A 22,529-nucleotide genomic window follows, 5' to 3' on the forward strand; every position below is an offset into this window, starting at 1 on the left:
ATATTCCGATTATGATACGGCTGAAAACCCACGTCATCCTGGCGCTAAAACTTTTAATGGAAAAACTAGGTTTTTTTTCTTTCTTAAAAAAAAAACTAAACAATTGTCACACATTTATTTTAATAATTTCATAATTTTCGCAATTTTATGGCTAATGGAAACGCAGCTAATGCTGTGCTACCACTTTACAATGGAAATAATGTAGAAATCATTTAATATAGTACATGTGCTAGCCAAAGTTCGGTGTACTTTATGATACAGCCAAAGATTTCAAGAAAACCAAAAACAAATGTGTGTTACTCATACATTTGTCAATGTCATAATTCCAAGTGAAATATTTCATTCACAAGCTTAATTTAGATCGCAAACTAAATGTTTATTTAAGGAGCGAATTATTTAGTTCCCAAATAAATGTTTAAGTCTAAGCTAAATATTTAACTCAAATGTTTATTTTTCAAAGTAAATATTTAAGTCCGACATTAAATATATAGCTTCGCTTTATTATTGGGTTTTTGTTCTTGTGTGTTAATATGTGAAATGCCTGGCAGTAATCTAGTAGTTGAATAAACTTTCCTAATATTTTTCCGATGTCTGTTTTTCAGCGCTGCTTTACAAATTTCCGACAGTCCGTGAAGGCATCAAACATTAGCTCAGTAGTTAGCATAGTTCCGCTCGATAAAATGGATCCCTTCGTTGCTTTTGCGCTGCTCTGATAACCGAACCGGGTTCTGTTTCTCAATGAGCTCAGATGGATTTTAGGCAGCATGTTTTATCTGCGGGCCGAGCGGTTCTAGACATGATGGAGCGGGAATGGCAGCCCCTGTCAGCCGGGGAGCTGGAGCTCCGGCTGGACCAGGCGGTGGAGGAGATCCTGGAGTCCGAGCTGGTGGGGAGACTCGAAGCGCAGCCGCCTTCTCCCGCCGTTTACCTGCGGTTACTGCGGGGCAACCCGAGCCCTAGGCCCCGGGGTTCATCCACAGCGGCCGGGTTGACTGGTCCGACCGAGAAGGGAGCGACAGCATCCGAAAACCAGCAGGAAACAGCGGACAGTGATGCAGTTAAGGTGATTATAATATTCAGTTTTCAGTTTTACATTTTAGAAGGAGTTAGGTGGTCCCTAGTTATATTTTTCCTAAACTTTTTTATTTTTTTTTAAATGTACTTTTAGGAGTATTTTTACTTTTACTTGAGTAAAAGTCTGCTGAATATCTAACAGTTATTTTGTTTCCAGTACATTTCAAAGCTGATTCAAAGCTCCACATCCGGGGCTCGACTGGCTGGACGCGCTCGCTTGTCTTTGTCCCACACTGTCCTCCTGTCTCTGTCCCTGCTGTCTGAACGGGTCAGCTACCGCTCCGTGTCCCGCCGCTTCCAGCTGGAGAAAGGAAACATCCACAGGATCTTCTTCTCTTTCTGCGAGCGGATCAGCACGCTAGCGGACGAGCAAATCAGATGGCCGCTTGGTACGTTCCTAGGGCTGACACAATTAACTGAATATTGAAAGAGGAGTCAATTAATCGATTAATTGTTTAACTGGAGTATACAGACTCAACAAAAAGGTCATTCACCAAAACTGTACAAAAATCATGCATTTTTCAAAGCAGACAACAAAACTGCTTTCATTTTTTAATATGTTGTACCCAGAGCTCCTCATGTTGGAGTGTTAGCTTCACCCAATTCAAATTCTGTAAAATAAAATGTCCTTTTATGCAACTTTTGCTGTCCATTTCATCAACAGATCAAGCTGAGGACTGAGTTTTCCATGTTGATGTTGGTAGTACCTTTTTTAAGCTCCAGATGCATCCCTTGCTACAAAAAGAATTATGGATTATTGCATCTTAGGCAATAAAATGTGTAATTTTTCATTTTCAAAAAAGAATAGAAGTACATATTTCTATTTTTTAAAGTATTTCTAATATTGGGCTTTTCTTAAATTTTTAAATTGGGCTTAAATGAAAAATGTGCCAAATTTTATATATACACAGAGATATATGTGTGTACATAATAACCATGTGTTTTCCAGGAGAAGAGGCTGCAGAGGCACTTTTCCCATTTTCCGGTCTGGTGGTGGATAATCAGCAGGATGAAGGCCGTAGTCTTCCTCGGGTCCTGGGAGTTTTGGGACACACACAGATTCCCATCCGCCTGCCTGCAGGAAAACATGACCTGGAGAGGCTGGGACCTGCGGAGAAGAGGATCAAGATGGCGGCCCATCCGGACCGCTGGTTACACCTGGAGCTGGTCTGCAGCCGTCGAGGCCAGTTCCTGCACTGCAGAGTCAGCAGCGGCTCCGATTCGGACCGCGGCCGGATACTGACAGACCGACTCAAACAGAACCCTCAGCTGATGCCACCCGGTTCCTGCCTTGTAGCCAGAACCGGATACCCTCTATCGGCACGGATTCTCACCCCTTACACCGGAAGCTGCGGACCAAAACAGGAAGTCTTCAACCGAACATTGGGGGAACATTGTCGGATCTTGGATTGGGCCATCGGCAGTCTGAAGGCCAGATTTAAACGGCTCAGCTATCTGGACATCGGAAACTACGACCGGGCCAGAACCGTCGTTTTGACCGCCTGCGTGTTGCACAACGTGTTCCTGCGGATGGGACAAGAACTTCGACTGGATTCTGAAATAGAGAATATCCGAACCGCAGAGGAAGAGGAGAAGGACGGGGAGGAAGATGAAGAGGGAGTTCAGAGACGGGAGGCTGTTGCCGATTTGTTGTTGAGGAACATTAACTCTGGAATCACGTGACGGAATATAAACGGTAACAAACATGGCTGAAAAATAAAACGTCCGATTTTTTCATAACACATCCGTTCTTTCTGGCTTCTTTTCTTTGAAAGAAATTACAAATAACATAAGATAGTCTCAAAATGTGGCTTTTATTTCAGTTGTTCAACTCTTCTGTGAGTTGGACAATAGAATACTACGGGAAAAAAATTCCCAACACAGTTTTTGTTAAAGTTTTATTAGTTTTGGACTGGAAGAAATTGATTTGGAAAATTATTTCTTTTGCATGGATTCATTATCTTATATTCATTATTTATATTTTGCTCGTTAAAATACCAATACCAATATTTCCACATGGCTTTACATTCTGGTCCATCTGATCATGTAATTTTTAAATACTACATTATGTATTTGAGTTGTCGTTTTACTTTGGGACATGTAGAAAAGAAAATGGACGGCCTACAGCTGTGTTATCAGGCAGTTGCAGGACCATCCTCCAGTGATGTTAATCTAGACTAAAAACTTACCTGAGTTGCTTTTGAACCGTAAAAAATGAAACACTGACCAACACATTTGATGTGTATTGATGATTCTGATGATCAAAATGTAATTTTTGTTTCCAGTTTTCTCAATTTGTTGACCGTATTGAGTCTTTTTTGACTTTGTATTTTTGTTTTTTATGGTGCAAAGCACTTTGAAGTGCCTTGTTGCTGAAATTTGTTTTACAAACAAACTTAACTGAAAGTTTGCAGACAATGATATTGCATGTATAGTCGGTTTTGCACCATAAACAAAAGCTTTGAGTTTTATATTGTCAGTTTGCTACAGTAACAGAACAAAAGTGAGGTTTTCCTCTGCTGCGTTATGAACTAATGTTCGTCCTTTGACGTCTGTGGGGTGTTGGTCTGAGCCAGACTGGAGATAGCCTGGGCCAGGTTGTTAATGGCCTCGATCTTCCTCTCCTCCAGCGCTTTCTGCTGAGTCCACATGTTCAGCTTCCTCTCCTGCAGCTCCATGTAGAGCTGCAGGACGTCCTGCGGTGGCCGGTTGGTGACGGCAGCGGATGCTGCGGGCGGCGTGGGGAGGATCGGCGTGAACCTCTTGCTGGCGATGGCCTTTCCTACTCTGGTTCCGCTGAGCTTGGCCTGGCGCTGGGCTTCGATCTCCTCCCGGCTCTTACCCAGAACCTCATGCATGGCTTTGAAGAACTCCCAGTGGACGCTGGCCACGCCCAATCGCCGGGCCCGGTCTGTGTTCTTCCTGTAGGTGGCCAGCATGTTTCTCCACTTCAGGTCGCATTCGTAGGCCTTAACAGTAATATCCGTGACCCCTGACTCCCTCAGCTTGGCGTTTACCTTCTCTGCTACCACTTCCCACAGCTTCTTCTTCTTGCACACTGGCTGGTCAAACGCCTGATCCATTTCCAGCCGGGTGTTGACCAGGTGCCATGTGGCTTGCAGAGTCCAGATGAATTCTGCAAAACAAAAACAAAAAACGTAACATAATTTTAGTGACAGTTGATATCTGCACTGCAAGACGACGCATGTTTAAAACTAACAAGGAGGAGTAAATTTCTGCAAAGAAGTGTCTGACATATAAAAAAAGCTAAACAAAAAAAAATTTGCTAGAAAAAAAACCAAGATTTTCTAGAAGAGAACTTGGACATTTCTGAGTTTGAAAAGTAAAATATTTGCAAGAAAAATCTCAGAAATTTTGTAGAAAAAACATGAACATTTCTAAGCTTGAAAAGTAAAAATGTGCTAGAAAAAAGTTTTGGTTTTTTTGTTGTTGTTTTTTTTTCAAAAATAAAGATTTCTTAGCTTGAAAAGTCAAACATCTTAAAGAAAAAAGATCCTGCAAAAATTTTGAGATTATTTCAGCAACAGTTTAGAATTAAAATTTCTGATTTTTTGGGGGGGGTAAATGTACCATTTCTTAATATACAGTGGCCCTAATTGTGCCATCCTATTGGCCGTTGTAGTACTGGATACGTGTTCCCAGAGGTGTATGTGTAGCAAGACACAAGGCAGGCAAATAAGTGGCCTGTATTCGTTACTCATTATATTATTTATATGCGCAAATAGCAGTTAAACACAGAAAATGCTAACTTAAAATAACTTTCTGCAATAGCTTTGGCGCCCCTCTAGCACAGCGCCCATAAGCGTCGCATAGAGAGAAAATACACATTTTGCACCGCTGTGTTCCCGTAAGCCTATAATGTCACTAAAGAAGCATAAAGAAGCTTAATTTTCAAAGGATGGATTTCATACTCGATAAATAATGATTTCCAACAAAATAATAATGAAACAAATAGACCGGAACAAGCCGTTCTATATGTGACGAAATATATCTAAAGTGAATTTGTTGAATTAAAAAATCTCTTATTTAGATACAGTCTAATGATAACATGCATGGTTCACATGATATTTGAAGTGGGAGAGAGTTGCGCACTCATCAGTCCCTCCTCGCATCACGCGATGACTGGTTCAAACATGTCTAACTCCAAGCTCTCTGTTACTAACCTGCTTTTATTCTATCGCTGCCCACGCTGTTGGACGCATCCGACTCCTTTCCGTCCACATTAGCATTTTGTATCACAATCGCCTCAATTATTTCCATATTTTTATCTAAATTTCCACAGAAAATGTAAAGTTTTCATTCAACAACGGTGTCTATCGCGGAATTTAACAACCTTTACTGATGCATCGATGAATTTTTTTTCCGTCAATAAACGATTGCTCTTACGACGATCATTTGTAATGTGGGATTTGTAGTCCTTCATATGTATTTTAAACCTTAAAGAACCCCATAACAAACTACAATCCCTAAATGCATTTGGCTGTTTCACGGGAGCTGCTGCATAACATCGCCATGGGCAATGTAGTTTTTATAGAAGGAGGGTGTACATTAGAGTAGTGGACTTGAATCACAACTGAAACTACAAATCCCAGATTTCGGTCACAGACCCACCTCTTTGGCCCCTGCTCCACTCCGGAGACCGCCCCCGTTTTGTTGTTTGGCTAAAGATGGCGTTAGCGGCTAGCGAAGGCGATTGCACTTTTTTCCCCACAAAATATATTCCATCTCTGGTAACATAACATTGCTAAAATAGACCATTTTCGTTACAATTTGAATTGAAAAAAATAACGTATTGCAGATACACGCCAATTACGTCGAATAGCGGTTTCTAGGCCTTCTCAAGCGGCAGGCCTTTTTTAAATGGAGCGGACCTGTGGGTGGGGACTCAGTTTCCCATCAGGGAGTGCGGCGTCAGGTGATAAAACTTTCCACTGTCTTTTTGGTATTTGTAGTTTGTACCTTGCCCGCTAAGCTTTTTGAAGAGCGTTGCTAGTTAATTAGCAACTCTGCAATTGTTAAAAGTGAAGAAAGATGCTATTTTGTGCCTTATTGCTTCACTGGTGGTGTCCTGTGATGCCTTACGGTGTTCTGGGTGAACAAACAATAGCAAAGTTTGGATAAGTTATCGCGTGACCTGTCAGTTTTATCAGTCATGGCTTCATCACCTGTGAAAAGTGACGGGATGCTGCCGAGCATAAGCCCCAAAGAAGGCCAAACATTGACACCAGAGTCCTCATTGACCTGGTGTTTGGCCCACCTCTGTGAACCTGGTTCTCCAGGACGGGCTGAGCATCAGACAGTCCCATCCAAAGACACAGACAAGCGGTTAAAGATGCATCAGTGGCGAGCCCTAGTTGCCATCAGGACACAGCACATCAAGGGCGACAAGGCAGGCATCGCCAGATTCAGGAAGAAAGGTGGACTGAAAGTCCTGCTGAACCTGCTCAAACATCCTGAGTGCTCCAGGAAAGTTCTGGACCTGGCGCTCAGCATCCTGGCCAACTGTTGCACTGAGCTGGAGACACGCTTAGAGGTGAGATCACACTCAGAAAACCTTTATTCCTATTTATTTTTAGACTCTTATTAAAATATTTTATGTTTTCCACTCTAGGTGCGCAAACTTGAAGGGATAAACATTGTAGGTGAGTGAAGAGTATTTCTTCATCTGTGGTGTTCAAACTTTTTGCTTTGGGGGCCAAAACTGGAAAATCTAAACTACTGGCAGGCCACAAAATTTCTTAAATTAAAAATGCACAAGTTAGTTTACTAGGATTTTTTTTCTGTAGTTTTACATGCTCAGCAATAAACAAATTTTTCTTAAAGTCTGTATACATGGTTTTCATCTGACATCACATGACATTCCAGGAACTTCGTAGCTGACAGCCATCTTGATGGGCAGTTATTATGGAGTTCCTATGACAACTACAAACAAGTCACAAGCTTAGAACTAGCTGTTGCCTCGTTTCTATTTAACTTATAAACAATAAAACTTCATTACAACAATTATTCAATCACAATTTTTGAGTAGACTATCCACCTCTGTGTAGTACTAAGATAAATATCATTGATATTTACTGTACTATTGCTGTCGAACTAGCGAAATTAGCTTAGCGAATGTAGCTTTTATCTGAAGGACATGTAGCCGACGTGTTTGTTAATTCATGTACTGACTTTGCCAGTCACCAGAACAAATTGTTATTCACATGAAGGGTTCCTACGTTTTTTTGCAAATCAGTTGAAACAGTTTCATTCACGAAACTCTTTGTGTTCACTGAGTAGTGAACTGTGTCATAATAAGAGATCGGAGGCAGCTCGTCCACGTAGTCTTGACATGTTTCCATTCTCCATCTCATTCGGGTCGATCCCATCAGCAGTGATTTGGTTGATGTATCTTTCTCTTGCACATTAGTCAAATGTATCCATATGTTTTCTTCTTGTTGGTCTTGAAGCCATGGTTCGTCTAGTTTGTACATTTTGCACAAACTAGACTGCTCAGATCACTTCCTGGATCAGACTTGTGGGAACTATATCAGGGGCGCCAATTAAATAGGGCCCCCCCCACCCAGCTGCTGTTACAAATTTTTGAGTCTATCTGACCTATCAAAAGCGACAAAATTTTTAAGGCTTGCAACTACCTCGCTTTCTTTGGTCCAATGACTACCACAATATTTACTGCTCATGAATCTTGCATCCAACCGTCCACATACAGTATGCAAGTAGGTTGCTTAAATTTTTTCTATTAGTTTTAGATTACTGAAATGTCTCTCCCCACAAGCAACAGTGTAAAATACACATAAAGCAATCCAGACTTCTCAAAAATGCTATGTAGTTACATTTTATTCAAGTTGCAGTATATAACTTTAATAAAAAATATGTTTTCTCCACATTTGTTAAAGCTGCCACCATGTTGTGACTGTTTGTTACGAGAAAAGAATCTGTGAAAAGAATCAATCTCCTCCACCTCCTCCCTGAACTACTATTACTGGCTAAAGTAACGCAACATTCCAGCCAAAAACAACCATTCAGAACCAGGAGGAGGGTCTTAGCGCTGTCAATCATCCTCATCCCCTCACTGCTAAATGTGCTAATGGTGGAGAAACAACATGTTATTACAGGAAACCATTTATTTGCAGTCAATGATAGCTATGCTAACTATGCTAAATGGTTGATACTCTCACAGTCTCACACACCTGTTCTACATTATATGTTGTTTAGTTTTTTATGTGTGTGTTGCAATTTCCACCCCAGTCATTGATTATTAATGCATCTAAAAAATCCTTTTGTTAATTTTAATAGTGGACATAATGAAGAGAAATGTGGCTGTAGAGACGGTCCAGAACCGGGCTGCCAGGGCTTTAGGGAACTTGGCCATGGATCCAGAGAGCTCTGCACTCATCCACTCTGCTGGTAATTGTAAAGCGTTTCTATTTTTCTGGAGCTTTAAACCTGTTAATAATTCTATATATAACCATACAGTGCACAGTAAAAGTGTGTTTTATTTGGGTTTATGTGATAAAAACAACAAAAAGTGATGCCTAATTTTGATTTATATCAGAGCTGCACAATATACTAACTTATATTGTTTGGAATGATAATATTGCAATAGAATGGCTGGAATTCAATCAAAACATGTTTGTTATAATATTCTAAGGGTCATAAATTCACTTTGCTCTTCAAGCAATTTGGAAACTATAAGATAAACATTTCACAGCAGTAATACTGTGCAGCCTTGTTCAAACACAGTCAAAATTTAATGTAGCAATCTGAAAAGTGTGGTGTGCATTTGGACCTGGACGGTCTGTTGACTGATGTCCCTCAGCGACTATTTCCATTTGAAGAAATGAACGGCTCCCAGAGGGTCTCGGCGCCGTCCATCAAACTTGCTGCTGAATGTTCTAATGGCACTTATAAAGTAACTTATCAGCAACAGAGAGGAGCTTTTTTCTTTAGGTATATAATCATTTAATATGGATGAAAAAGTTCTAGTTTTATTGGCAGATTGTTTCACTTATAACATGTTGAAATTCTCTCATTATAAATAAATTTACATACCAATGGAACTAGGACTTTTTCATAAATATTAAGAAATTATCTACTAAACAGAATCTGCTATATCTTGCTGAAAAGATACTTGTAAGTTAGTTTTGTCTTATTTCAAATGTAATATTTTATTTCTACTAGAAAAGAGAGTAAAATTACTTGGTAAGACTTTGTGTTTTAATACTAATAGTTATTAGTTGCAGCCCGTCACTGATCTACCCCAGGATGCCTGAATGAAACATTTCTAATTATTTTTTATTCACCTCTAGGTGGCGTTCCTCTCCTCCTCCTCTGCGTGTCGTTGTCGTCCGCTCCGTCGTCTCCCACCGTCGCTCCGCCCTCTGACTCCTCTCCCAAACTGGAATGCGCCCAGTCCGCCGCTCGAGCGCTGCTCTACCTCTCAGACTCGCCCTCCAACCGCCTCTCGCTGCTCACCCAGGGGACACTATCTGCCCTCGCCCCCCTTGTTGCCCCAGAATACCCCCCCGGCCTGCGGCGCGCCGCCCTGCGGACCCTCCATGAGCTGACCAGGGGCTGCGGCGTCGAATGCGCCAGGGAGGTTTCCCGCTCCGGCGTCTTGACGCAGCTTGGTGTCATGGCGACGGGGGAGTCTGGCGAACATTTCAAAGAGCTGGCGCTGAAAACGCTAGCTAACGTTTGCTCTCAGGGCTGCTTGCGGCCGCTGGTGGGGTCGCTGGGGGTCATTCAGAGGTTCACAGAGGAGGTGAAGAAGGACCCGCTCAGATCTGGAGTCTTCCTCAAGGCTTTATGCTTGTGCTGCAAAGAGGCGGTGAACCGCGTCAAGGTGAAAGAAAATGGCGGTTTGGAGGTTCTGATGACGTTCCTGTCGTCCCACCAGAATCACCCGCTGTCCAGGTTCGCCATCCTGGCCTGTGTGGACTTTGTTTTTGATGAGTCTGCGATGGAGCAGCTGCAGGAGCTTGGCCTGGTTCCTGTTCTGGTCGCCCGGCTGGCGAAGCTCGCCAGAGGAGAGGAACACGCAGCGGACAGGGTGGACGTGAACGCAGCGTCCAACATGGCTCACAACGAGCTGCTGCCCTCTTCCTGTTTGGAGTCGTTTGACTTCCCCCCGCCTGAGGGATTCAGGAGGGAGGAGGCCGGGAGGGAGCAGAGCTCATCCAGCTTCTTAAGTCTCAGGTAAGGAAAACATAATCAAACAGACAGTAATTGATTAACGAGTCAAAATCTAATGTTGATTTATAAGCGGCCATTTTATTAAAAACCTGAGTTTTCTCTTGTATCAAAAGAGCCGGCTGTCCGTCCACAACATTAAAGGACAAATCTTTCATAATACGGTGAATTTAAACCAAAAGTAATTAAACTTTAACATTATTTTGTGTCAGATGTATTTAATGGTGACTGAATAAACAGAAAATTATAATTTTTCTCACATTATTAGACTTGGACATATTTGTAAAATATAATAAACAATAACCTGATGGAATATTAGGGCCATTTTAAGAACAAATAAAATTATGACAATAAAGTCGTAACATTACGAGAAAAAAGTCATAAAAATACGACACTAAAGTTGCAATGTTAAGAGAATAAAGTCGTAACTTTCCGAGATTAAAGTTCTAATATTTAGACGTTAAGGTCACAGTAATGCTGAACGTCGTCTCTGCAGGTCCTGGCTGCTTTCTGAGGGCTTGATCTCGTCTGAAGGAGAGCTGCTGGATTCCTCCTGTGCTGATGCTGAATGGGGGAGTCTTCACTCCTCGTCTTCCTCGTTTCAAACCTCTTCCCCAAATCCAGACTGCAGCCCTTCGCCTAAAAGCACGTCTTCATCCGGCTCTGCTTTCAAAAAATCAGCTCCAGCTCTGCCACCTGACTCCTCCTCGTCTTCCTCCTCGTCTTCCTCCGATCTCCAAACCCCGGCTGCTTCCTCCCCCGTTTCCCCATCAAAGTTCTCCTCTTCACAGAAACGGCGGCGCTCTCATTCAGCAGCTTCCTTAGCTAAAGTCTCTTTAGAAAGCCCTCCTTCTGTACCCCGATCCGGCACGTACCATCACCCCTACCACCCCGAGCCCTGGACGCCGGAGTCGCCCATCCTGCTGCTGCTGTCCCGCTTCTCGCACGCCAGCGACCCCAGTGCGGCGCTGGTTAGCTCGGCCGTCATGTCCGGCTTGCTCTGCTACCTCACCCAGCACCAGGACCCCAGCAGCAGGTGCTTCCGCATGCTCTGCCGCTTGAGCTGCAACCCGAACTGCTTGCAGGCTCTGGTTCGGACCGGTTCCGTGGCGCTGATTCGCCACCGTCTCTGCGCAAATGAAGACGGGTCAGAAGGACAACAAAGGCAGACGGACAGAGTGAAAACCAAAGTGAAACAGCTCGGTAAGAGGAGGAGTGCAACAAATAATTGTTTTAGCTATTGATCAGTTATTCTGACTATTAATCAGTTATTCTGGCTATTAATTGATTATTTTTGATGATTAATCAGTTATTCTCATGATTAATCAGTTATTGTCACGATTAATCACTTATTCTGGTGATTAATCATTATTCTGGCTATTAATTGATTATTTTTGATGATTAATCGATAAGAAAAGTGGCACCTTTTGCAGATTTTTTTATTTAACTACTTAAGCCTTTTATACAATATTAGAAATAGATTAAAATATAAATATAACAAATAATTCAGCTTTTTTTTAAATGAGAAAATAAACTTTTTATTGTAACTGTCAACTAATTTAATTTTGTAATTGATTAATCGTTAACTGGAGCATATAGACTAAAAAGAAAGGCCATCTGGTAAAAGAAAAACACAGTCATAGCAGTAATAAAGACAAAATATAAACATTTGGCAGTTAAGTTAGAAAATCTCTTCCTTGTCTGTAAATATCTTCTACCCAGAAATCCTCTGTTGGCATAATTTAAGTTTCACCTGGCTCAAATTCTGTAAAATTCTGCTATTAAGCACCTTCTACTATGCAATTATTAATTGGTTAATTGGAACAAATAGTCAACGGATTAGTCTTACTGATAACCAGAGCAGAAAGGGTTTATTTAAGAGTTTATTTGGTATTATGTTTAGCTGCATTTGCATTCTTTGCTACAAATAAGCATGTTTGCACTAAAGGATATTGTGGCAGTTTCTTATTTAGGAAAGGTAGTTGAATTATTTGCATTTTTGTTTACATATTTTTAATATTAAATAGAAATGTTTAAGTGGTTAAATGAGAAATCAGCAGAATTTACCTTTTTCTTCAGTCAATTACTCGATTAATCATCAGAATAATAGATTATTAAAATAATTGTTTTCTTCAGCTCCACATTAAATGCTTCATGTAAAATGATGAAAATAGAGATTAGAACTGAAGCACCATGAACTGATCCTTATTTATTCTGCCTGCTGCCTCTGTAGGTGACACGCTGCTGAATAATTTGCGTGTCCAGTGTGAGTCCGGGTTCGGTTCTGGGGTTCTCACCCACGTGATGCTGTCCGGTTCTGAGTCAGACAGGATGAACTGCGCTCTGTCTCTGCCATTCATCACCAGGCGAGTACCTCGTCGTTTTAAATATGGGAAGCTGTTTTACTCTTTATTTGTGAGATTACGTTTTTCATTTGAACCCTCTTCATGGTTTCTCCCAGTGATTATAAGCCTGGCGGGCCACCAGGCTTTACTTGTGCCCCCGCCAGGCTCAGCATGGCTTTTTAAAATGTTTCCAATGTTTTTTTAAGACTTCATAGTTGTCATTCCGGTATTAATGTTCCAATCTTTCAAAAACACGTAATTATCAAGTGATATTTTCAAATTAAAAAAATTTCCACTCAAAAACGCGACGGGTTGCTGGTTGAATCCCCACCACCAGGCATAGCAAGTTTTCTGGGGGAAACTTTGCTCTCTGATTTGTTTAAATTTCCCTTCATTTAACATAATAACATGTCTGTTTACGTTTTCTATATTTTTTGGAGGATTTTGCACTTTTCTTTCCTTGAAAGTAATATTTAAACTGCAGAGTTTCATAATAAATTGCAATAAAACCCAAATTTGGAAACTTTTACAGTTGAAACCAGATATTTTCATACATTTAATAAAAAACAGACACATTTTTATCTCAATTTCTGAAGTTTAACTAAACTCTTCTTGTTTTTTGTTAGTTAGAATTACGAAAATTATTTATTTCCAAAATTCAACCAAACTTATAGAGAAGGTTTTTAATTTTATTTTTGAATATTTATCAGTTCTAAATTCTCAATGACATTGATCCGTATAAGTTAAGTAAAAGTTCGATTATATTTTATACATCTAACAACATTATTTAAATTGGGTTTTTTATTGTTTTAGGATGTGAGAAAGAAGCATTTCAAAACATAAAACTAGCTATTATTTTAGTAATCAACTAATTAATTATTCTGATCATTAATCAGATAAGAATTCTCATTGCTGCTTATTTCCCAGTAATACATGTAAAATTAATGGTTCACATAAATAGTAATTACAATAAAACACATTTTATGCATCAAACAGCCAATTATTCTGAAAATACTTAAAAATTTACATTTTTCTGCTCATTAAATCGATCAAAACTAAAGCGTAAATATTTTTATGTATCTTGTATTAATTGCTAGTTTGTTTCAGCAAATGGCATGTTTGAGTCTGTGTACTCCAGTTAACGATTAATCAATTGCTAATTTAGTTGACGATTATATCAATAATCAATCACAATTATTCAGATAATTTCCTGCGATGGTAAGATGTTTCTCTGTCATTAGCCTATTTAGCAGCGAGTACATGAGGATGATTGACGGCGCTAAGACCCTCCTCCTGGCTCTGATTGATTGTTTTTGACCTTACTGCGCCTTTAAGGAGATATTTAACTTTATTTTTGTTCAACAGCAACAAATCTTTGTTGAAGAAGCTCCTCCTGGACTCCGGCGGTCTCCTTGCGGCGCTGAAACCTTTGGGTGGCGCATTTGATGATGACGAGGAGGAAGAGGACGAGTCGGATTCAGATGCAACTTCTCAGCCTCAGTATTTCCCTCTCCTGTTCGGATGCCTTTCTGCTCTGACTGGTTCCGTTAAACCCAAACCGGTAGAAAAGAACCCAAACCCGACTCCTACTGGAGCTTCCCCGCCGCCGCTGAAGAAGCCTCGCCTCGAAGACGCGTCCTGTCCGTACGGGAGTTCGGACTTTGACCTGGTTTTGGAGCTCGATGATGCGACCCGGTTCCCAGCCAACCGGGAGGCCGTGGCCGGAGCCGGTTCTGAATATTTCCGGGCTCTGCTGAGAGGCGGGTTCGGAGAAGAAGCCCAGTGCAACGCAGCCGAAGCCATTCGTATCAAAGATGTGAGCGCAGGAATGCTGCTGCCGTCGCTACATTACCTGCACGGCTGTCGCTTCGGTTCGGACCCTGAAACGGGAGGGGAATGTCAAACTTTAAACTCGCTGGTTCTGGACGGACTGGAACGGGCCGAGTCGCTTTCAGCTGCAGGTTTCCAGAAATCCCCGTTCGGCGAGGCGATGATCGGCGCGTCCAGGTTTCTGGTTCTCGACCTCCAGAGGGAGTTGGAGGAAGTTTTTCTGTCATTTCTCAAATCTTGGTCCGATCAGTCGAGCAAAGCCCACATCGTAAAATCCCAACTGGACCAGAGGGGTTCTGATCCAACGTCGGCGCTAGAGGTGACAGCCCAGACCAAAAAACTAAACGGTGTGCCTGAAAAAGTGGAAGAGAGAGAAGCTTCGTTCACTGGACTCAGCGGAAGTTCGGCCCAGAACACGAACCTTTCTGGGTCCAAATCAAAAGAGGACCACTCTGCCTCATTAAGTGGTTTGGTGGTGTCGCTGCCCCAGTTCTACTGGTTCTCCCAGCGCTACAGCTACCCAGCTCTGGGTCGGGCCTGCCTCGCTGTACTCCTGGGCTTCCAGAACCGACCCGGTCCGTTTGCGGGTTGCCTTCGCAGGCTGACCAGAGAGGCCGACTGTACGGAGACTCTGAAGCGGGACCTGCTGAGCCTCGTTTCAGCGGCTTTAGTCTGAGCGCAGAAATCTGGTTAACTTTGACCACAGAAAATAAAATAAAATAAAAGAGCGGTGCTTTATTTCCATCGTTTTCAAAGCATTCGTTATTTTTTTATTTCGATGCAATCAAAGAAAAATGTCCATTTGACAAAAATCTGTTGAAATGCTTTTTTTTTTATTATTTTTTTTTTCAAAATTAATTTCTTTGGTGTTTATTTTGTATATAAAGATGATATTAAATGGAGGAAGCATATATGATTTGTGCCATATAAATATATTATCACACCACTTTGCTGTCGTTTTATTTTTTCCTCTCATCAAATGTATGTTCAGCACCATGACATCTAATTTCTGTCTAGAAAAAGATTTTTTAAAACTATTTGAAAAGTCGAAAATTTCCTTTTAAAAACTGTCAAATGCTGAGATTTATCTCAGAACTATTTCCAGAAAAAGAAAAACGTGAAAATTTCTGCCAAACTTCCAACTTTTCTTCTAGAAAATTTCTCAAATCTCAAAATTTTTGTTTTTTTCTAGCAAATTTTTGACTTTTCAAGCAGAAATTTTAAAATTTTTGGCGGAAAAACAGTTTTGTAATAAAATGCTAACATTGATTTAAAGCCTGAATTTGGAAAGCGTCACTTACAGTTGAAACCAGATATTTAAAGAAAATGAAAACACATTTTTTTCTCGCTTTTTCAAGTTAAGTTAGACACAATTTCTCTTATTTTAGATCAGCTAGAATCACTAAAATTGTCTCTATTTTCTAAGTGCCAGAAAAACTAAATTTGTCGGATCCGATTAATAGCGATTAATAGATTAACTGTTTCAGGAATATATATTTCTGGCTGACATTTGGTTCCAAAATGCGACAAATCATTTCTAATATATTAAAACGCATAAAAATGCATATATGATGCTTGATGCACGTTTTCTTATGAATAATAAAAAAACGGAAGCAGCTCATGAAGCAGATGAAGTTGTTTTATTGTTGGCGGTGCAGGTTTCCGTTTAGTCGGTGTATTTGAAGCAGCTCAGATAATCAATAATAATGATCAGTGATCGGAGCCCTCGTAGCCTCCAGGAAGAGCGTTTGCGTGAGAGTTGTGGAACAACGTGTGGTTTCCATCGCCCCAAGGAAATCTCTGGAAGCAGGCAAGTAAGTATAAAACAACAGTTGCTGTTGTTTTAAATCAAAACTCGAAAACTGTTCGCAGACTCACCTTGGTGCGGATGCGCAGGTGTGAATACGGAACAAATTCCGGCTGCGCGTGGTGCTCCTGCCCCTTCATGAAGGCGTTGGCCATGCAGACGCCGACGCCGGGGAAAGCCAGGACGATGGTCAGGATCTTCCAGCTTCTTGCTGCGGAAACGAATTGATCGAATGAAGAGGCGAAAAGGTGGGTTTGTATATAACAGTAGTTGGAGAACAAAATGAGCAAAGTCTCAGAAACTTTGAGAGAAATACAATTTTAAATAGAAAATGTGGAAATTTTCGAGTCACAAAATTGCTTGAAAAACAATTATTTTTTTAGATTAAGAAATTTTGTAGAAAACCAGACATTTCAGAGTTTCAAAAAATGTTAATTTTCCATTTTCAAAGAGTTTCAATTTGAGATTTTTTTCAAGAAAATTTCTCAGATTAATCTTAAAAATGTCAGGTTTTTTTTTTTTTTTTTTTTTTTTTTTTAGAAAAAGTTAAACTTTATAAAATTTTATATATTTCAAAATTTCTTCTAGCACATTTCTGAGATTAATTTCAAAATGTCAGTTATTTTTTTCGTTTGTCTTTCAGAAATGTTTTAACTGTTTTTAACTAAAAGGTTCATCTCTCTTCTAGAAAATTTTTGTTGTTAATTTCAAAATGTCATGTTTTTTGTCTTCATCTTTTTCTTTTGCAAATTTTCCACTTTTGGAGCTCATAAATTTCCTTGAAAATGTTTCAACTTTTCATGCTCAAAATTTCCAATTTCTTTTCTAGAAAATGTCTGATGTTAATCTAAAACCCTCCGAGTGATTTGGAAGAAATTTACTCCTACTTTTTTGTCTACAATAGACCGAATGTTTTGTTATACACTGGGGTGCTGCGCTAGAACGGGCGCCAAAACGATGGCGGGGAAATTGTTCCTGCTGGAGAATGACCAGGCCGTCATTTTTTCCCTGATTTGAGTAATGCTGTCAAAGAAAGCTCTCAGGTAGAAAACAAAAACATAACAGGGACAAAAATAAAAGTGAATTGAAACGGGCATTTTCAGCTAAGTTGTGGTTTTTGACCTTAAAAATGCTTAAAAAGTGTTTTAATTTTATTGTGGGAAAAGTGTAGGACCTCTGTTAATGATCAACCAGTGCTTGTGCCTGTTTTTTGTGCTTTTACAAACAGTTTATCCAGGACAGTTTAGAAACATGAACAGGGTTGTGTTTGGTTTAAAAGGTCAGTAAAGACTCGCTCACCTCCTCCCTCGTGACTCGAGTGTGACGCAGCAGCGAGCGTTCGCCGAGCTGCCAAAGCAACTGGAGACAACGACATCTGCAGAAGTGGGAGGAATTTGGTATTTTCTGCTGTAAAAATAAAACTTTGACAGTTCTAAAACACAGATGAGTAATCTATTGTAACTTAAAGTGGTAAAACTTATGGTCTAATGTAAGAAGAGGCAGAAATCAACAGTTAATTAAATCATAACAAACACTGCAACTGATTTAAACATTTCAGATTTGGTTCACAACCAATACACAAAATCTTATGAAGTACGTTTTCTAGTTGTGCAAATATTTTAGTATGTTTGAAATAAGACAAAACTAACTTACAAGTAATTTTTCAGCAAGATATAATAGCTTTTTATAGGCAAATAATTCCTTAATATTAAAAAGTGCTGGTTCCACCAGCTGATTTTTCACTTATAACATGAAAAAATGTGCTATTCTAAGTAAAATAATCTATTAGTTGAACTAGTACTTTCACTGCAAAAACACAAAGTCTTACCAAGTATTTATGTCCAGTTTCTAGAGCAAACATCCTCGTACACTTGAAATAAGACGAAACTGACTTTCAGGTAACTTTTAAGTAAGATGTAGGAGCTTATTTTAAGTCAGTAATTCTTGAATATTAATAAAATATTATCATTGTTAAAGTATTTTACTAAAAACATGGAAAAAAAATTGTACTTTAAAGAAAAAATCTGCCAGTGAATCTAGCACATTTTTAGATTAATATTAAGGAATTATTTTCTTAAAGCTCCTATATCTTGCTGAAAAGTTGCTTGCTAGTTAGTTTTGTCTTATTCCAATTGTGATAAAATATTTGCACCAGAAACTAGAAGAAAATACTCTGTAAGATTTGCATTTTTGCAGTGTATCTGGTCCCTTTGCAACAGGTGAGCTGATTAAGTTTGAAAAGATACAATCCTGAGTAAACTCACTGTTTCAGGCGGTTTGTTCTCTCGAGGTTTCACTACAAACGCTCCTTCCTCCTTGTTTGTCCTTCAGTCTGTCCTGAGCTGAACCGACCGTGCCGGACTCCTCCCCATGTCAGTCTGTCGCTCGGCCAAGAAACTTGGTTTATATTTGGCAAAGTGCAAAGTTGCAGCTGATAGGTGACAGTAAAGAAAGGAAGGAGCTGCAGTGGTGGGCCTGGAAGGCGTCTAAGAGTTTACATGAACTAACTTTCAATTTTGGTTTGATCTGAGCAGCTGCAGTGCAGTTAGTCACTGCGCAGTTGTTGTTTACAGAAGGGAAGATTGTAGGTCAAAGGTTGAAATAAAGTGGGAGGTGTGATTCCTCTTCCTATTGGTTAATGTTTAATTCTTAATTTTCATCCTAAATAATTCAGAATGAGCGTTAAAGCTGCAGTACGCAACTTTTATACACATTTGTTGAATCTTTTGTTGTGACAGTTTCAACACGTGCACTGCAAAAACTCAAAATCTTACCAAGTTTATTTGGTCTAGTTTCAAGTGCAAACATTTTACCACACTTGAAATCAGATAAAACTAACTTACAGATAACATTTGAGGGCGATCTGGGAGTTTGTACCACTGGCAGATTGTCACAAGACTTTTTCTCGTGTTGTAAGTGAAATAATCCGCAAGTAGAACAAAAGCTTTTTTATTAATATTAAGCAATTGTTGACTTAAAGCAAATTTTATAAGTTTATGAAGAGTTGTAATTTAGTTTTGTCTTGTTTCAAGTACATTAAAATATTTGCACTACAAACTAGATCAAAAATACTTTGTAAGATTTTGTGAAAAATTTCTGTGAAAAAAACCCCCAGCTCCTCTGTTTTCTCCCAGTTCTAACTAGAAACAACCAATCAGAGCCAGGAGGCGGGTCTTAACGCTGTCAATCACCTCCATGTGGTGCAGTTCATGCCCCCTTTATCTCTGCTACAATGACTTACCATCCAGAAACAACTTGCTGCATCCTCGTTGGTTGTGCAGGAGGCTCCACTTCTGCTTTGTACAAAGCCTGTCCTGAATGCTAAGGCTAGTTAGCATAGCCATCAACGACTGTGGATAAACTGTTTTCTCGTAACAGTAAGTTGTTTCTCTTTTCAGGCTGGATCAAGATCATGAATGTCCTCCAAGGTCCGGTTCTGAATCTAATCAGAACCTTTCCCCTGTGTTCTAATATTACTTCTCAAAATATAACAATATCTTTTCACATTTAGTTCTACACAAATGAAAATTGAATTGACTTGTGCAATAATATTTGCATGTCCCTGTTATATTAAGGTTCAATGTATCTGGTCACAAAAATATTAAGCAGGTTGGAATAGGTCTTTGGCCTATACAAAACCTGTTTGCTATATTTTTAGCATAAAATCGTTCTTATATAATGAGATCTTATTCTGCTCAGTTCATAATTAGTCACACCCCCCAACTCAATGTTTACACTTGCATGTGAAAGTAGCTGCAAACAGATGCACAATTATACAACTGTGTGCCTTTGAAAAGCAGAAACGGAGCCTCCTGCACAACCAACAAGAAGCACCAAGCGATTTATGGATGGTAAGTCAACAACAAAACACTTGTTCTTTCCAGCAGCCATTGTACAGTGGATACAGCGGTAAAACCAGCTGACAAAACCAACTCAAGCTCCATTTGGGTTGCTAGGTAACGGGCAGAACTCTGCTGGGGTTGCTAGGTAACGGTGTAGTACCCATGGAATGTGACTTAAAATTTGGGAGAGCTTTGAAACGGCTTGTTTTCCAGACTCCAAAAACCATTAACGGAGTGCCTCTGGGTGTTTTTTTAAGTGCTCCAGCTGTTTTTAGAACCAGTTGAGATCCAAATGAAAGTAAAAAAATGCAAAAGTTGATTTTGCATAGCAGGTCCCCTTTAAATAAGTTCCCTTTCCAGAGTTAAAAAGAAAAAACTTTTGCTTTCATGTTTTAAGAGTTTTAAATGCTTTTCTTGTACTTTTTGGTGTTGGATATACATCCTCCCTCTCTCAGCTGTACATTTGCAGTTTTTTGTCATTTCTGTCTGGAGAGCTCCTGGCAGCGGGTCAAACTGAAACAGGAGCCAGCGGTGAAGTCAGACAGTCGTACAGCCGGCTGTCTAAATGTTTTTTTTTTGTTCCAAACAGAAGTGAATTGCTGTCTCAGTCTGAAGACTGGGTACTATAGACACACAAGTTAGCATGTCCTCCTTTTGGTAAAAAGACCTAAACTTCAGCTTTGGTTCAGGAAATGTGATAAATTTAAACTCTGCTGATTATTTTATGTAATTGTTCTGGATCCGCTGAAGCTCTCTGATTCTGCAGTAATCAATGTGACGAAAGTTAATAAATGCAGTTTTTCTAGATCTTGCTGTCACATTTAATCCTGGAAATGTTCTCCAGGTAATAGAAGACTGTCTTTATAACTACCTTTATGTGTCTCTATGTGCGTTTTTCATTAGCCATGTAATTGGACTGATTGGAATTACGAAAATAATGGAAACATATAAATTTTGAAAAAAACATGATTTATTGAATTCTATACTATTTTTCTTCATCTTCCTTCCAACTTTCTGAGGCGCCCCCTGGCGGCTGCAGGAAACCTCGCAGACTCATCACAACCGACTGTGAGTGATTACGTCCATCTTTCTTTAAGGACAACCTGCTCTGCAAATAAAACCTGACTGGAGTTGGTTTTGCTCTTGAGTTTTCGCTCATTTCACACCAGGAGAAAGAAAACTGTTGATTGTACGCGAGGCAGTAAGTGTGTGTGATGTTGGACGGAGGTGAAGGGTTTCTGTCAGCTCAGTCCTGGCTCGACTCTCCCTCATAAAGCCGAGACTCTTTTGATATCCGAGTGCTTTAGAGCCGTGCTGTTTATTGCGTTTATAAGCTCCATGGCAACAGTTTCTCTGATGTTTGTTATGCAGACAGTCTGAATATGTTTCAGGCAGACGATGAATGTATAATGGTAATAAAAAGAACATTCTTTTCAAATATTTTTTTGTGTGGTTTTGTGTAATTAAGAAGGTGAATGTCACTTTAAAGTGTTTTCTTATTGTATCACGCGTGCACAACATGTTTAAAACATAGAGCATGTCGGAAATCCATATATTATTGCAGTAGGCTAATATAGTTTTGAGGTAATTGTGTAATTAAACATTTTGAAAATAAATTCGCTAATTTAAAAAGAAAATCTACTTTTTCAATAAAAAGTTTTGACCCTAGAGTGAGTTTTTTTTTTGTATGGAAATATATTTATTTCGCAAACGGAAACACGTCTTGCGTCACATGAGTCACATGATCAACAACCGGATGTTGCCTCTGGCGAAAACCACGAAGAAGGACACAGCAGGAAAAACTTGGAGGATGATGTTGACACAGAAGTTTTGAGATTTATCTCAGAAATTTCTGGGCATCAAAAATAAAAACATTGCTAGGAATAAAACTCAGAAATGAGATTGATTTGAAAAAAAAAAATAAAAATAAAAAAGCTAAAGACTTACAAAATTTGAAAAGTAAAATATGTGTTAGAAAAGAAAGACATTTTGGGATTAATCTTAGAAATGTTTTAGAAAAGAATTTAGAACTTTCTGGGTTTCAAGTCAAAAGTTTTTGACTTTTGAAGCTTAAAAAAATCCAGGTTTTATGAAGACAGTTTATAACATGAATCAGGAGTTTTTCTAACAAATTTTCAGGGCTCATAAATATTTGAGTTTTTCAGAAAAAATTCTGACATTAACCTAAAGATTTATGGGGGTTTTAGGTGTTAAATGACTCATTTTTTTCTATGTACGCAGAGTTTGTTGTGAAATCATCCAGCTGGACCTGAAACGAACAAAGACGGGTTACACGACCAGTATAATATATATTTTTGTTAAATGCTACTTTGTGACACTGCGTTAGAGGGCGCTGTGGGCGCCACCTCTTAAATTGGTTCACTGATTAAATAAACAACCTAGAAAACCAGAACTGAT

The 22,529-nt window shown here is 39.6% G+C and overlaps 4 protein-coding genes across 5 annotated transcripts; 2 read left to right on the top strand and 2 right to left on the bottom strand.

The window, feature by feature from the left end:
* Window positions 1-573: 573 nt before the first annotated feature.
* On the top strand, window positions 574-2,816 carry LOC122822641 (protein ALP1-like). The gene is made up of 3 exons (XM_044101489.1): window positions 574-1,063; window positions 1,232-1,463; window positions 2,024-2,816. Exons 1-3 carry the CDS (start codon window positions 749-751, stop codon window positions 2,755-2,757), a joined length of 1,281 nt encoding a protein of 426 aa, XP_043957424.1. The 5' UTR covers window positions 574-748; the 3' UTR covers window positions 2,758-2,816.
* Window positions 2,817-2,819: 3 nt separating this feature from the next.
* si:dkey-66i24.7 lies at window positions 2,820-5,477 on the bottom strand. Its single transcript, XM_044101490.1, has 2 exons — window positions 5,259-5,477; window positions 2,820-4,210 (listed from the first exon to the last, which is right to left on the bottom strand). The coding sequence occupies exons 1-2, from the start codon at window positions 5,353-5,355 to the stop codon at window positions 3,606-3,608; spliced, it is 702 nt and encodes a 233-aa protein (XP_043957425.1). The 5' UTR covers window positions 5,356-5,477; the 3' UTR covers window positions 2,820-3,605.
* Window positions 5,478-5,742: 265 nt separating this feature from the next.
* armc5 (armadillo repeat containing 5) lies at window positions 5,743-15,408 on the top strand. The gene is made up of 7 exons (XM_044101486.1): window positions 5,743-6,628; window positions 6,707-6,737; window positions 8,392-8,502; window positions 9,405-10,293; window positions 10,784-11,490; window positions 12,521-12,653; window positions 13,998-15,408. The coding sequence occupies exons 1-7, from the start codon at window positions 6,248-6,250 to the stop codon at window positions 15,136-15,138; spliced, it is 3,393 nt and encodes a 1,130-aa protein (XP_043957421.1). The 5' UTR covers window positions 5,743-6,247; the 3' UTR covers window positions 15,139-15,408.
* Window positions 15,409-16,083: 675 nt separating this feature from the next.
* Window positions 16,084-18,830, bottom strand: LOC122822643 (cytochrome c oxidase subunit 6A, mitochondrial). 2 transcript variants are annotated; one of them, XM_044101493.1, is made up of 4 exons: window positions 18,534-18,830; window positions 17,569-17,676; window positions 16,341-16,480; window positions 16,084-16,262 (listed from the first exon to the last, which is right to left on the bottom strand). In XM_044101493.1, exons 2-4 carry the CDS (start codon window positions 17,642-17,644, stop codon window positions 16,173-16,175), a joined length of 306 nt encoding a protein of 101 aa, XP_043957428.1. In that variant the 5' UTR covers window positions 17,645-17,676; window positions 18,534-18,830; the 3' UTR covers window positions 16,084-16,172. The 2 variants fall into 2 exon arrangements, with proteins under 2 accessions (XP_043957428.1, XP_043957426.1); XM_044101491.1 differs by having other exon boundaries at window positions 17,569-17,644; window positions 18,534-18,825.
* Window positions 18,831-22,529: the final 3,699 nt, after the last annotated feature.

This window comes from Gambusia affinis, linkage group LG19, assembly GCF_019740435.1.
Source record: "Gambusia affinis linkage group LG19, SWU_Gaff_1.0, whole genome shotgun sequence".
In the NCBI taxonomy this organism is placed as follows: domain Eukaryota; kingdom Metazoa; phylum Chordata; class Actinopteri; order Cyprinodontiformes; family Poeciliidae; genus Gambusia; species Gambusia affinis.